This window comes from Uloborus diversus, chromosome 7 (assembly GCF_026930045.1).
Source record: "Uloborus diversus isolate 005 chromosome 7, Udiv.v.3.1, whole genome shotgun sequence".
In the NCBI taxonomy this organism is placed as follows: domain Eukaryota; kingdom Metazoa; phylum Arthropoda; class Arachnida; order Araneae; family Uloboridae; genus Uloborus; species Uloborus diversus.
The window spans coordinates 143,624,164-143,639,344 of NC_072737.1; the positions used below are offsets into that span (position 1 = coordinate 143,624,164).

The 15,181-nt window shown below is 33.1% G+C and overlaps 1 protein-coding gene across 1 annotated transcript in view; it reads right to left on the reverse strand.

Annotated features, from left to right (window-relative positions):
- Positions 1–15,181, reverse strand: part of LOC129226919 (serine/threonine-protein kinase/endoribonuclease IRE1-like) — a 75,259-nt gene that overhangs the window by 39,773 nt on the left and 20,305 nt on the right. The window contains 4 exon segments of the mRNA XM_054861548.1: positions 3,205–3,264; positions 3,348–3,409; positions 8,991–9,033; positions 14,569–14,697. Of these exon segments, the coding sequence (XP_054717523.1) occupies positions 3,205–3,264; positions 3,348–3,409; positions 8,991–9,033; positions 14,569–14,697 (294 nt within the window).

Here is a 15,181-nt window from a genome sequence, read left to right on the forward strand (position 1 = left end):
CTCTTGACCCCTCTATTTGCCGCCCCTGGTATGAAACATATTAAGTTAATAAATGTAAAGTAATTAACACCCACAAATTTTTGAAGATTTTTAAAAAATCTGATTTAAATCAAAAAATCCAATTTGAATCCAAAAATTTTTCAATCAAAAAAATCACGAATCCTGCTTTATGGTGACATGGCTGAACTGGATCCGGTAATTTAACTGTTTTACTGGTAAGACTGTGTCATTTCAGGGGAATGAAGAAACGAAAATATGGTCAACAATGAAAGCCATCTACTGGAGTTTAGGGTTCATCCACTGGCGTTAGGGTTAAAATTTCAACTATCAAAACATCACCAAACAGGCGATTGCTTCATACAAATGTAGAAGCAATTTTCACCCGTCATACCGTGACGGGCGATTTTCTAGTTATTATAACTATAATATAACTTATATATAGAATATTTATTAAAAGCACATAAAAGCTAAATTTATCTAAAACGTTTGTCATAATCAGACATTTTGTACATTTTTTCAAAGTAGGGGGCAATTCACCCCTTCTGACCTTACAAATGACAGGTCTGATGACTTGACACTTTTAGAAGAGAAATACCATAAAACATATTAGTAATTTATGCAATAAAAAAATACTAATCATTTTTTACAGATGTAAGGGATGATGGCAAGGAAAGAAGAGATGTGTACTATTTCCATTTAAAAAAATTTACAGTAGAACCCCATATCTCCATACTTAATGTTTTCCCATTTTTAAAGTTCTTTCTCGCTGGTCCTTCTTTTCTCCAATGATGTTAGTGTGCATCTTTAAATTTTCCAATGCATGAAATGTAGAAGTGTTTAAAAAATCCCGGGTCATAAGAAACGCAAAATATTTCCATCATAAGCAGCATTTCATATCAAGTTTGATAGCAACAGGCACTTTACAATTATTACACTCTTAAAATGCTTTAACCAGGGGTCTGTCCAGGGTTTTTCACAGGGTCCGTTTTTTGTGAAAAATCAAAAGATTTTTGTGAAAGATTTTTTTTTTTGTGAAAAATAAAATTATTATGTAAAAAGAAAAATTTTAAATTTATAAACATTAACAAATGTGCTGGGGGAGGGGGGAGGCTCATGGCGCAAATTGCGGCATTGAAATAATTTGTTGGGAGTTCTGTGGTATTCTTTCTCTTTTCTGGTGCATTTTTGAAAGTTTTCATCGCAATAGAGAGGCATCATTCTGCAGAGGATGGTCAACCTTGATGTATCAGTATCTATATACCGTTCCTTATCTTGGAAAATTGTACTAGCATTTTTTTCTGAAGATGTTGTATGGAAAGTAAAAACTTAAAATAATTGAAACCAAATTAAATTCAGGCAGCGGTTCAGTATTTAGCTTTTTGGCACGTGAAATTTTTACAGAGCACGGAATTTCGTTTAAAACTTTTAAAATTTGCAATTAAAAAAAAAGGTATAAATTTTATTTGCTTACCTCTGAATAAAGCGTAGTAAGCATCAAAAATGCAAAATATTCAATTCCCATAGCGGATGCAAAAAGATTGAAGTTTTTGAAGTGAAGGCATCAAAAGTATAAAAACAGTGTATAAAAGAATTTATTTCAGTAAAATTCTCTTCAAACTGCATATTAAAGGTTAATGATAAACATATTGTTAATGTCTATCGACATAGTTGAAGCAAAAATAAAATTAAACCATCGAACCTTCTAGACACTTTTAAAAGAACGCAATATTCCGCTTAAACTAATGATTTCACTAAAAAAGAGAATTTTCATTTGTTTGCTTCATAACGAAGCGTAGTTAGCATTAAAAATGAGTAAGATTCCACTGTCATTCCGGATGCAAAGAGATCGTTTCTTTCAAAATGAAGGCATCAAAAGTAATAAAAAAATATAAAAAAAACAGCAAATAAAAGAGTTTATTTAAGTAAAACAATTTTAGAATTACATTTTAATAGGTTTATATGATGAATATTATTAATAACCACCGATCTTTTGGCCGAAAATTCGGAGAAAGAAAGAAAAAAAAAGAGGTGGGGAGATGTAACACAACGGACAACACCAGATTCCCGATTTGACATAGGAAAAAATACAGGAATTCCGGTTTATAACCGGTACCCAAGCACCCCTGTTAGCATAAAAAATTCAAAACTAATATAATTTCTTCTCAAGATAATGTTAAAACATCACACCATAAAGGCGCAAAAATTGCCAGGCTGGAAAAAGGTTAGGAATATTTACCAAGTCCCTGTAAAAAGTTTACAAGACGTTTATTTATAGCGTTAATGTTAATTTTATAGTTAGTAACCATATCTGAAGCGATTACATTTCTTCCCCACCCTATAGCTATTCTATTCGTTAACAGTATCAAGTTAAATTCGCTGATATGTGTTATTATTGTTTAGATTGAGAGCAGAGGGAGAAAAGTGCTGAGGCAGCAATATCATGCTGCAGGTCATAACATTTTCAGAGAAATCTATAACAACAACATCGTTGCTGGCTATTTTGATTCTGCTGTGATAAAAAAACAGTAAGCATCACAGAAATATGCAGACATTTCTTTTGAAAAATAAGCCGTTATTTTGATTTTAGATTTGCTTTTACAATAAATGACTTGTGAAAGATCCGTTTTTGTTGATTAGAATTTTGTGAAGGGTCCGTTTTGGTTGATCGGAATTTTGTGAAGGGTCCGTTTTGAGTGATCGTATTTTTGTGAAGGGTCCGTTTTGAGTGATCGTATTTTTGTGAAGGGTCCGTTAACGGACCCAAATTTCCTCTGGCCAGACCCCTGTTAACTTTTAAAAAATTAATAAATAAATAAATTGCTTCTACTTTATGCAAACTTCATTGCCTCATACAATGAAGATCAGACAATTTCCTATCCTTATTTTATATTACAAGAGGGGTGAATATAAAAGTCTTATAGCAAAAAGATTTGTCATCTTTGATAGATTTATATTTTATACTTAATTTCTGACTTGAATTTTAGCATTAGAAAAATATTAAAGAAATAAATAAAATACAACAATGTCTTCAGATACATCATTCAAACAACTAATTTAATTTCCACACATATTAACTTCAAATAAAGTATAGATTTTTCTAGTAACACCATGTAACATTTTATCCTATACATATAATCACCTAATAAGTTACCAAAGTCAAAAATAATTTTAAATTAAAATAATAAGAAACTGTTCATATCTAACCTTTCTCTTTTTCTACAGACAACATTCGTCCACTAGAGCAAGAAGTAAAATGTGCAATTCCTAATGGTAGAAAAATTTCTGCAGTTAGCATTCCATTTAGTTAAAATATTCATAATTTTTGAAAGAATACAAATATATTTTACCATATTCACTGTCTAGTTCTATGGAACTAATTGCTGAGTAATCTGAATAAGTGACATTCCACCTAGAAACAACAGAAAATATATAGTGCCCACACACACACACACACACACATATATATATATATATATATCAGCAGAAAGGACTGGAGAAAAAAAAGACGCATGAGTGTCAGAAACTATAAATGAAAAAATGAAATTAACTTTATTTAACACTAGCAAGGCGCATACAGTGACCAGCTAGTTCACAAATTATATATTCATAGAAATGGAGAAAAAAAAATTTTAACTTTCAAGAATTAAATTTGACTATCTTCAAAGCTGTTACTGGAACATGAAAAAATGATGTTAAAAAAGAAGAATAGTACTACATTGTCATTAAATATGTGTTTTGATAATTAGTAGAAATGTATCAGTACTTTGTGTATTAGCATACAACAATGTTTGAGCTAGACCACATCTTGGTCGTTGAATGAACTGTTAGGCAAAATGGTACTTCCATAACAAAAAAATTTAAGTTTTCTTCAGGGATGAATATGAATAATTGAACATAAAGAGTAATTGAAATAATAAGCAAGTGCTATAACTTTTTTATTCTAGAATTAATTACAACTGAACTAATTACATGTATACTGGATATGTATTCAGTATAAAAGTAAAACAAATAATAGTTATTTTAAAGAACTGCCCTAGTACAGCTAAGCAAATAATCATGCATTAACGGACACCTCCTAAAGGAACAATCATTCATTAATGCAAAAAAAAAAAAAAAAATTAAATGTGATTTTAAAATTAAACAGTTAGGGAAACCAGATCTTAGGAGCTATTGAGACTGAATTGCAAAAAGCCTAAAATATACCTTGACAGAAAGTTTGGAGAAGTTATAACAACATGTTGAGTTGGAAAAAATCCTTGAAACTTAAAAATTATCTTTTGTTATACAATGACATCATTAAATAAAACTTCCATGTCATTTTTTTCGGATGTTCTTAATTTTAATTATAATAAATACCATGGAGATAGAATTACCTTCTGTTTTTTTTTTTTTTTTTTTTGATCAAAACAGTTTATATATGTGTATAAACTACTGTATTAGGATTAATTAGCACTAATGTTAAAATTAAGGGTTCTGGTGATCTACGTTCAAGCCATCCAGAACTTCACGTGAAGTCTATTTCTCCTTCACGAGAAGGGAAGACCTTCGAGAAAACAGTCGATTGCCACATTTTGTGCTACGTTCAAATCCCCTAGTGAGAATTTTCTCCACTTCGCCCTGCATCTCGAGACGGGGAAACGATTGACCAATCAAATGACACCATATCTCACCTCACTAGCGTTTATCCAAACAGCCACACGTGTTTACGTGTTTTATTAGTTTAACTTAGTCAACCTTATTTCTCTGTAATGGTGAATCACAAAGGCGGTTTTTAGTAAGAGGGCAGATTTTATTAGGGTGTGTGTGGGGGGGGTGGGCTGTCCCCCCCCCCCCCCCCCCCCCACCGGCTACTTAACTCACCGGTTGCAAACTCAAGGGAAAGTAATATCGCGATTTCTCCAGTAATTTTTCATTGATGGGATCAATAATTTACATTTTTAAAAATATCTGTAGAAGTACTTTGAAGAGCCATATCGATCCGAAGCTGTTTGCAAAATGCTAGAATTATTTCTTAGCTTATAAAAAATGTAAAAATGAAAGAAATCACATGGTAATCTCTTGTCAAATTTTTGACAAGAGATGCGTCATCATTATACTACATACTATTATACTACATACAATACTACATACCATTTGCATCATGTTAATGCAAATGGTATGTAGTATCAAAATGATATCTCAATTGTATCATGGCTTAAAGAACAAATCAGCAACTGCTTTGATATATGCAAAGAAATAGTTTCTTAAATTAAGCTTATATGTTATGAAGCTTTGATTTTCTGTATTACATAATATTTTATGGTTAAAATATAAATTAATTTATAAAAACTCAAATAAGGTATGAGTTTATAATGTTGGCATGAACTGAAATCTGTTCTTGCACTACAAATACAAATGCGATGATTAGCAACAGGCTCTGACTAGGCTGTTCCTAGACAATTTATTAGTTCCCATTGAAGATTAATGGCCCTTTTAAAGCTATCTACCCTCTTGCCTATCACAGCCTCTTCCAGTACTGTTCTGAGTACCCAGAAACCTACTAAAGTAGTGATTTTTCTTAATTTGTATGACATTAACAAATCTATAGAATATGAGAGTAAATATTTTACTATGAATAAAAACTCGAAAAATATAGCAGACATAAAATATTTTTAGTCTATAAATCTTTGTTTTGTATGTATGTCTCCAAACATTTCATTTGACTTTCCCCATTGAGTTTATTTTCTACTATTGTATGTAATAGTCGAATCATGCCCAATAGCATATTCACATTATTAAATTTCATTACTTTTAACCCATTCCATGATCAGCCCGAAACCCCTTAACGCACATGCCGCAGATAACGAACGGAGTTGCTTTTTGCTACGTTGTTATAGCGCTCTTCTCCCCATTTTGCTCTCGGGATTTTAATGTTGTTTTTGCTGTTCAACTTGCATTCGAAAATCGCTTCGCTTTATTAATTTTTTGGCACTGAATTAAATAGTGCAATAAATTACAAGGTTGCTAATATGAGCTGAAATATTCATTAAATTTACACAGTACATAACGGGGAAAATAATAAACAATAGAGGATAGGATGAAAAGCAATTATTTTTATAACACTAATTATTTTATTGATTTATTTTTCTTTTTGCTTTTATCTCAGTATATCATTTTTTTCTTTTTATACACTTAAGAAATCAAAACTGTTGAATGTAAGATGATCTACCTTTCAAAAGGGCTGAACAAAACATTCTTCAAGCAATTGACTGATCGATCCAAGCTGTGAGCAAAGGGATTTGAATGGACAAGAACGCTTTAACTGTGGGAATGATTTTCTAAGCGGATAAAAAGTATTCTTCGGTGCCTTTTGATACATTGTGACCCTTCAAAACGACCAATAAATACGGTGACATCTCTTTGCTTTTCGGTTCTTTTATCGTAATTGCGACGACTTTTAAATCCCTTCTGAGTGTCCAGATATCAGTTGCTCAAGCGTGGGAAGTATTTTAAAGATAAATGATTACAAAAGATCAAAACTTGCGGCTAATCCCCTATTTCCCTAAAGGATACTTTTGTGCATGCAACTAAAAGCCCCCAGCTGAGAGAGGAATAACAGAGACTGCCTGGGCGGATTCCTTAAGGAGATGTCCCCCTTGGTGTCTTGTAGTCAACCCTTCCACATTATTTTCTTACAACAAAACAGTTTGAATCAGAAAGGAATTTCAAAGCAAGCTCTATTACTTGTATTTGAGAACATGTCTTCAGAAGAAAAAAAAAAGAAAATCTTGCTTGAAATCAAGTCGGATTGTTTTTCTTATTTTAAAACATATTTGGATAAATTTTAGTTAGTTTCATAGGAATATTTACGAATTAAGACAACTTGATTATTGAAAAGAGACCAAATATTTTATTTCTATTTTTAAAATCTCATAAAAGAAGGTGCAATTGGAGCTATTTTAAAACAATAAATAAAATCTGAAAAAGAAAGGGAGAAAAGGAATGCTTCGTTTTGTATGAGTAAAGCGAAAAGAACTCAAGATATTATCATTTCATTTGTACTGTAGTATATATTTTATGTTTTGCATGGTCAACTATTACGTATAATCAATGCGATCGTCATAATATTTGTTTGTGAAATTAAAAATATTCAAAACTGTATCACTAAAAATCCATCAAAGGATGCCGCGAATATAAAAAGTTAAAATTTAAGTTTGAAAATATCACGATTTAAAAATAAATAAATAATAAAAAATAATAATAGTATACAAATAAATAAAAAAGCGTAGTAAAACAAATTATGATTAAAAAAAACATACTCGTACAAAAATAAGATGCGTAAGATAATTTTTTAAAAATGTTGTGTAAAATAAATTATAAAATTTGAGGATTATGAACAATTTAGTGAAGGTTGCTTGTGTAAGAAGGTGGATTTTTGATAACAAGAAAATAAATTTTCTGTTTATTTGCTTTATTCAGGCATAGAAATATTGTTAAATGTGTAAGGAATTATTTTCACACTTGTTCATCAGGAGTTCAAATGCCAGAATGCTAAGAAACAAAGCTTCCACGAAAAGATAAAAATATAATGCATGATTATTTGAAGCATTATACATGTCCCATCCAGGAGTACTTGAAAGGTTAATATCTTAGTAAAATAAAATAAATTACAACAAGTTTCGTGAAATACTATAAGTTACATCCCTTTTGTCTAAGGAAAAGAGCTTGATTACCGCTCCCCTAAAAGCACCAGAACCCAACAGAGAAGCGCAATAACAGGGTTCTGCGCCTGGAAGGATCGCCGACACATATTCGGCCGAGGCAAAAAACTGCTAGAAACGCCGTGATGACACAGGTTCGTCGAAGGCAGTTACGAACCATTTTCTTGTGACGAGCCTGAATCGGCCGGGGCAGTATTAACACAAACTGCGCGGCCGATCCTGTATCGGTCGGGGCAAAGAATGGGTTAAGTAAATTATGATCTAAAATTAGCTGCACCAATGCGTAATTAGTTTTTTTTTTAGATTTATGAAATTTTAGAGCTAATGATTCTATTTTAAGAAAATGATTAATTCATAATAGAAAATGTATTAGAATAATATACTAATATTATTACACCATAACAATAAATTTATGTATGTATAATCAGTTTACTTTTCATTTTGTCCAGTTTGTCCAGTTTCTTCTGGTGTCCTGGACTTTTTACAAAAAAGTGGACAAAATAGCAACCCTGTCCGAGGGTGGGCGGATGCAGTCCGGGGGACGCTCACTTTTGCTCAGAATCTAATTCCCCCCCCTCCCGCCTTACCTATAATATCCTGAGTGCTCAATCCCGAGTTATTCAATTGTAATAAGTTATTAACTGAGGACAGCAGCAGACTTTTGTGGTTCACTTCACACTCTTCAAACATTAAAAAAAAACGACAGAGCACAAGCATAAACAGGAGGGCGCAAGAACAAGTGGGCCGAAATTCACTCACCCTGTTTCAGTACCCCCCCCCCCCTTTGACTTACAAAAAAAAGGTGTTCAGACTTGAGGGTGCAATGACACATAGGCTGGAGGGCGCATCAGGTTCCCCAGTACTGGGGCGTCCCTGGTTCTGGGGGGGGGGGTTCCCCCTCCTTGCTGTACCACTGACCATGTATAATCACTTAAAGTGTGGTGAAAAAAAAACAATAATAAATTATAGAAAAAACTTTACATAATGTTCATCTTGAAAAAAAAATTAACTTCAATTTTTACCAACTCTCAATTTACTAGTTTTACAAGTTATAAACATTCTACTCCACAAACAACAGGAAAAAAATATTCCATACTTTAACCAACAATATCTACCCATGTAAAATTATGCAATATGAAATTCAATCGAAAACTTCCCTTTTAAAGTTAAAAACTAAAATTAGCAGTGATAACTTTCAAATTTAAATGCATTTAAAAAATCTGATAGCCAAATATCAGAAATTTTACAATGTTTAAGAAATTATGCAATAATAGTAAATGTAATGCTTACGATTGAACACCATACTTCATGTCATAAGTGGATAGTTCAAAATCTGTAAAGATAAAATTACAAGATAAAAAAATATTGAGAATATTAAAATCATACACCAAAAAATTAAACAAACAGCTTAAAATTTTAAAATAATATTAATTTTTTAATTTTTAATACAAAATGTTATAATTATTTCTAGACAAAGATAGGTAAGTGACAAACAAAATTGCTTTTGCAATGCTAACATTAATATTTTTAACATTTTCTCTACAACAAGAAAAAAGTATTCAATGCAATAACACAACTAATGGAGAAACAGTAACCTTCTTAAGAATGACCAGTCTGCATTTCCAGAAACTGCAATAGTTAAGAAAGATTGTCGATCAGAAATGTATCAACCTTGAATTGTTTGAACAACTCTCGTTGAAAATTTTACGAACTATTATCCGATAAAAAGCACTAATGATAACTAAATTTTAATGCTTTTATTGATTAAATACTGCTCTTTTTTTTATAGTTATAAGAAAATTTTAGATCCTTTCTTTCTTTTCTTTTCCTAAATTTTATCAACAGTACCATTATTTTACTTATTTTCTTTATCCCATAGGTGCAAGTTTGGTGATGTGTTCAAGACGGAAAATATTTTCAGCCCCCCCCCCACCGCATGCGTGCTTAAGGAAAAATTTATGTGTATAAATGTTGTAGAGTTCAACAATGCCAGTTTTGGAATTTGTCTTTAATTAAAATTTTAAGCCTTTAAATTGTAATATATAAGTGTTTTGATATCATAATTCCAAAAATCTAAAAACCTCCAATAACGGGGGGTCAGGGGGCTGTCCCCCAGATTTTTTTTTTTAAATTGAAGTCCAAAAAATGCAATGTTAGGCCATTTTGGTAAAGTTTAGGGAAAGGAGGGGTTCAGGGACTCTTACATCGATTATTTCAAACTGATAGTCCTTTATATGACCTTTATATGCTTTTTGAATGCATTATCGAAGGGATGGAGTTCAGGAACCCTCCTTCGGCAGTATTTCGAAATTGAAGTTCCAAAAACGCAATATTAGACGATGTTGGATAACGTTAGGGGTAAAAGCGTTCGCAGCTCCCCGCCATTAGTTTTTTGCCAATTGTAAAAAATTTTATTGCAGCAATAAAATCGCTTGGGACATAAGATTTTCTCTTTTGCAACATAAATCAGTTCTAATCGGAAAGTCTACCCAAGGTAGCGCCAACAAACCAGAAAAGAAGGAAATGTGGGGGAAGAGTATAGGCGACTAATGCAAATGAACTGGCACCATTCCCCCCATACAGTCTTCATTTGAAAAAGAATTCTTTAATAAGATAGCAGGTGGTGAAATTAGCAATAAAAAAAACTGCTTCAGTGAAGTAGATATATTTTTAAACGAGGTACATTTTCCAATATTCATTAATTAAGAAAGAAACAGGGGAACTAAATCCTTACCCCAGACAGAGCCCCCGAATCACATCCCTCTTAAGACACTCAAATGTAGCCTAAACTGGCGTTTTAAATATTTCAGCATCAAAAAATTTTTGGAAGAGAACTCCCGAAGCCCTTCCCCTGAGTTTAAGACAAATGTCCTAAATTTGAATTTTTAAGGCTTCAGTTTCTAATTTTTTTTCTAGGAATAGTACCCCCCTTACCTATAAACATGATTTATGACTGCCTAAAAGTTTTAATACTTTAATTTCGGAAACTTTTTGAAAGAAGCTTCCTACACTCTTCCCCCTTAATTCATCCAAAGATAGCGCAAAACTGAGCTCTTAAAATTTCAGAAACGGAAATATTTCGGGCTGGGCGGCGGAATACCCTCCTCCCCCCTTTCATTGTGTTTACTAAAGGTAGTGTAAGTTTTTGTTTAGGATTTATTTTTCTATTGAAAGAGCATCTCCCCTCCCTGCATCGCCAAAGACAACTAAAAGTTTTGAGACTTCAATTTCGAAAATGTTTCGAGAAAGACCCTTGAATTCTTTAACTCTTAACTCACTCAAAAATAGCCAAAATAGCATTTCAATATCTCAGCATGGAAAAATTTTCGATGGAGAGAGCCCCCCCAAACACCTTCCATTAAGTTCCCTACATTTGACTTAAATTTGCGGTTATCGTGGGTTAATTTGCGGACTTATTGCAAAAGAGCAGCGTTTTTTCGCAAGCAACTGTTATTTTCTCGTTTCTTTACTCTCTCCACCTCCTCCACATATTACCATTCTAGCGAGTGTTAGATTGAATGAAATTGGAATTTAGTTATTCTTCAAGTTTTTGTCAAAAATGCAGGAATGGTTACCCATCAGTGTTTTAAACCAGCTTGAACCCCCCCCCCTCCCCGATTCTTTTGAAAATTCCCAGCAATTTTCATTAAAATCTAATCCCTGATAGTTCCTGTGTTACCTGGTATGTGGACTAGGGTGGGCCGAAAAAACTTTTTTTGGAAATCTGTTTTTGGATAGTGCGGAAAAGTTGCTATATGGGCCCGTTATTACCCATAAAAAATTTCGCTAAATTTGTTTAATATTTAGCCGCCGCTATTTGACCTTGAAAAACTGAAAAAAAGGGCAAAAATGTACTTTTTCCAAAAAAAAAGGGGGGGGAGGGGGGGGGTTCGAAAATAAAAGTTTGAAGCCAGTTTCAGCAAACATTAGAAGTATCTGTCAGTGAATTAGTTGAAATCCTCAAAGACTTTTACACATTTCGTAGAATATTTAGCTACGCACCTTTAAGACTGAAACATTGGAAAAATGAAAAAAAAAAAAAAAAAAATTAATCGTAGTTTCGAAATAAGTAAGTACTGAAATGTTACGCAATACGTTACTTAGAAAAAACAGTGAAAATTCAATCAATTTTATGCGACATTTGTACGCCAATTTTAAAAAATGCACGCACTCAAATAAAAAATAGTTGATAAGATGCTAATTTTTCAATCTTCGGTTCCAATTGTTTCTCCTGGATAATAAACGGCGCTCAACTACTTCTATTATTCCTAAGATTATTTTATAACTATTTTATATATATTTGACAAATAGAGCCCTTGAGTATTAAAAAAATGTGAATCCTCTGAAGTCCTTTAAACTGATTAATGAATTGAAAGCAAGTATTCTTCTTTTTCTCAAGCCATTTCTTCCTCTCGACTTTATGACCCACTTAAGACACAAAACCCCCCGACAAGAAATGCTGTAATTCTGCAACTCCACAGCTGAGAATTAAGCAATTAAAGGGGTCCTCTCTTGTGTCCAATGTCCACAATGAGTTGCCACTGAGGCATCTTATACTGGAACTGGACGGTTGCACAAAGTGGCCACATTCATATTCTGGAGTTATCGAACAACTTCTTAGATATTGTGAAAAAAATCCGGTGGTCAAATTTGATAAAATTGACTGCAATCTTCTGGTTTTGGACATGGAAGATATAAAAAATTTAAGTACTGAACAACAATATTTGTATAAAATCTGTCTTGCCGTAAAAGATGGTAGTTGTCCTTCAAGCGTGGATGACAGTAGCCCAGGCAAACTCAGTCAGTCATGCGTGATGGCTGACAACTACAAACCGTTTGTTACGCTTGTATATAGGCACTCCAACTCCATCAGAAAACCTTACAATGCTTGTAAAGTATGTAATTTTAGTTTATGCTCCAATGTGGTTTGAAATAAAAATGAAACCGAACTGCCAGTACCGCGCCCAACATTTTTGGGAAAATGATTTCTCTTGCAAGGCAGTTTCCAGACAACGTTAAGGAGATAATTTTCAAAGTTCTCTCAAGTAATGCATATTTCGCTCATCGTGAACAGCTACTGTTGACAATGTTGTTTGACTCAAGAAAATACATTCGGGAATTAGCTGTTAGGCACATTCTGAACTGTAGAAATAAGAAGACGAAGAGCTCGGATGGTGTACGATTTTTTGAGAGTCCTAAACTCAATTTTGAAGCCGTTGATTATGTTGATTTAGTTGATTGGGCAAACTGTGTTCAAACAGAGCCACCTCTTACAATGCATCTAAAAGACCAACAATGGAAAGAAATGTGCAAAGAACATTCTACAGAGTTTTCTTTCGAGAAATTTCCCTGTCACACGCAAGCTGTGAAACGCTGTGTGAAACTAATAACCGAAGCTGCAATAAAAGTTCGTGGTGAAACTGCACGAGATGGATACATTCGTGCTAAACTTCAAGCTAGGAAAGAACTTCCATCACTTGATAACAAGGGACAATATTATTCCAAAAAATAATATTCATTATGCATGAGGTATTATAAATCAAATTTGAAGATATCTTTTTTAAAATTTTATTATCTATATATGTAGTTCTCGAAAATGTATGATACTATTGCGTGATAATAATTACTATGATTAATGGCGCTATTTAATTAATTAGTCTATGATTTAATTTTGAAAAATAATTTTCACATTGGTTTTTAAAGAAATTCAATATTTTTCATTTTTCTCCAATTTTTGATGTCGGAAAGGAGCGGTTAAATGCTCATTAAAATCAATGAAACATTTTATGGGCTCGAACTGGCTCATTATATAACATTTTCAGTGCATTCCAGCAAAATATTTGGAATTCAGTTTTTTAAAAAAAATTTCGACAAAAATTCATTTTTCTCTTTTTTTTCGGTTTTTCAGTGTTAAATAGCGCCGGCTAGATATTTTTTAATACCCAAGAAATTTTTTGTGAGTGCTAACTAGTTCACTACGCAACTTTTGCGCGCTATCCAAAAATTGATTTTGAAAAAAAAAATTTTTCGGCTTATTTCGGCCCACCCTAATGTGGACACCCTTTGCTGTGACGTAAACATTTCATCGCGTCAGCAATCACTCTCGATGATTCAGATTCAACTCTAAGACATTTTAAGAGTGCACATAATTTTCATTTATGCGTATAAAGTCAAACACTCAATTTTTCTTATTTAATTAAAAACTGAAAAAAAGTATTCGAATTTCTTTCCGTTCCGCCCTCCGTCTCGGAAATTTTGTCCAAGACGGAAGGTTTTGCACCCATGCTTTATCCCCCCCCCCCAAAAAAAAACACCATATAAGGTTAACACACCAGTTCTGTCCAACCACAGATTGTATGGAATTTTCAAACATCCAGATAAGACGAATCTATCTGGATGAGGGGGAAAAGTAAAAATTTGATGCTGGTATTCCGCTCATTTGAATGAGACTCTGCTTCTGAAAAAGATGGCATCGCTAAAAAATAATAGATTTGTCCATTTCCGGCTGTAAAACAGATGTTTGCCTTTCCATACAATATGTGGTCAGACAGTAGTGGCCATTACTGAAGCACTGGTAGTAGTACCCACTTCAAGGTTTGTATTTGAAAAAATAGTATTTCAGGTTTTCCAATGGACTTGGACATGCACTTTTGAATCCATTAGGAGACCTGGAATCCTATTTTTTCAAATATAAACCTTGAAGTGGCCACTACAGAAGCACAAAGCCACTACTGGTGTGTTTACCTTATGCAATTTCAATTAGCATATGTACAACTACTTTATTTTCTATTGTCAATAAGATATTTAAAAAATCCCTTTTCAGTCTCTACAATATACAACTAAATGCAAGTGGGAAAACTACACAAACCTGTACGCCCAATAAAAACAGCATTCTCGTGGAAGACAGGGCAAATTTTTTCAGCACCACCAACAGATACTGTTTCTAGTTTTTCTCCTGTAGCAGGATTGATAGCAAACCAAGTGTCTATTTTCTTTCCTGGAAAAGTAACATTTACCAAAATCAATGAAAGCTGTTCCAAGTCTTCAATACTAAGAAACAACTTATATTTCATTGTTGAAATTATGGTGAAACAAATACAAATGAAGACCAGCAACACGCTCTGGTCTCAGCTAGGCTGGTCCCAGTCAGTTTATTAGTCCCCAACGAAGATCAATAGCCCTCTTACAGCTATCCATCCCTTGCTCATTACTGCCTCTTCGGGTAAGCAGTTCCAATTGCCCACGACCCTACTAAAGTAGTAATTTTTCCTAATTTCCAGGTTAGCCTGAGATTTGAATAGCTTAAAACAATGACCCCTCGTCCTGCTTTCCGTGCAAAAATTTAACCCATTAACATCTTTCATTTTTATAAATTTAAACAACTGAATCATGTCCCCTCTGACTTAAATGAAAATCTACTTTCAGCAGTGAAGAATTAAACTAGATTATAAAAAACACACTTTGGTATTACAACATACAAT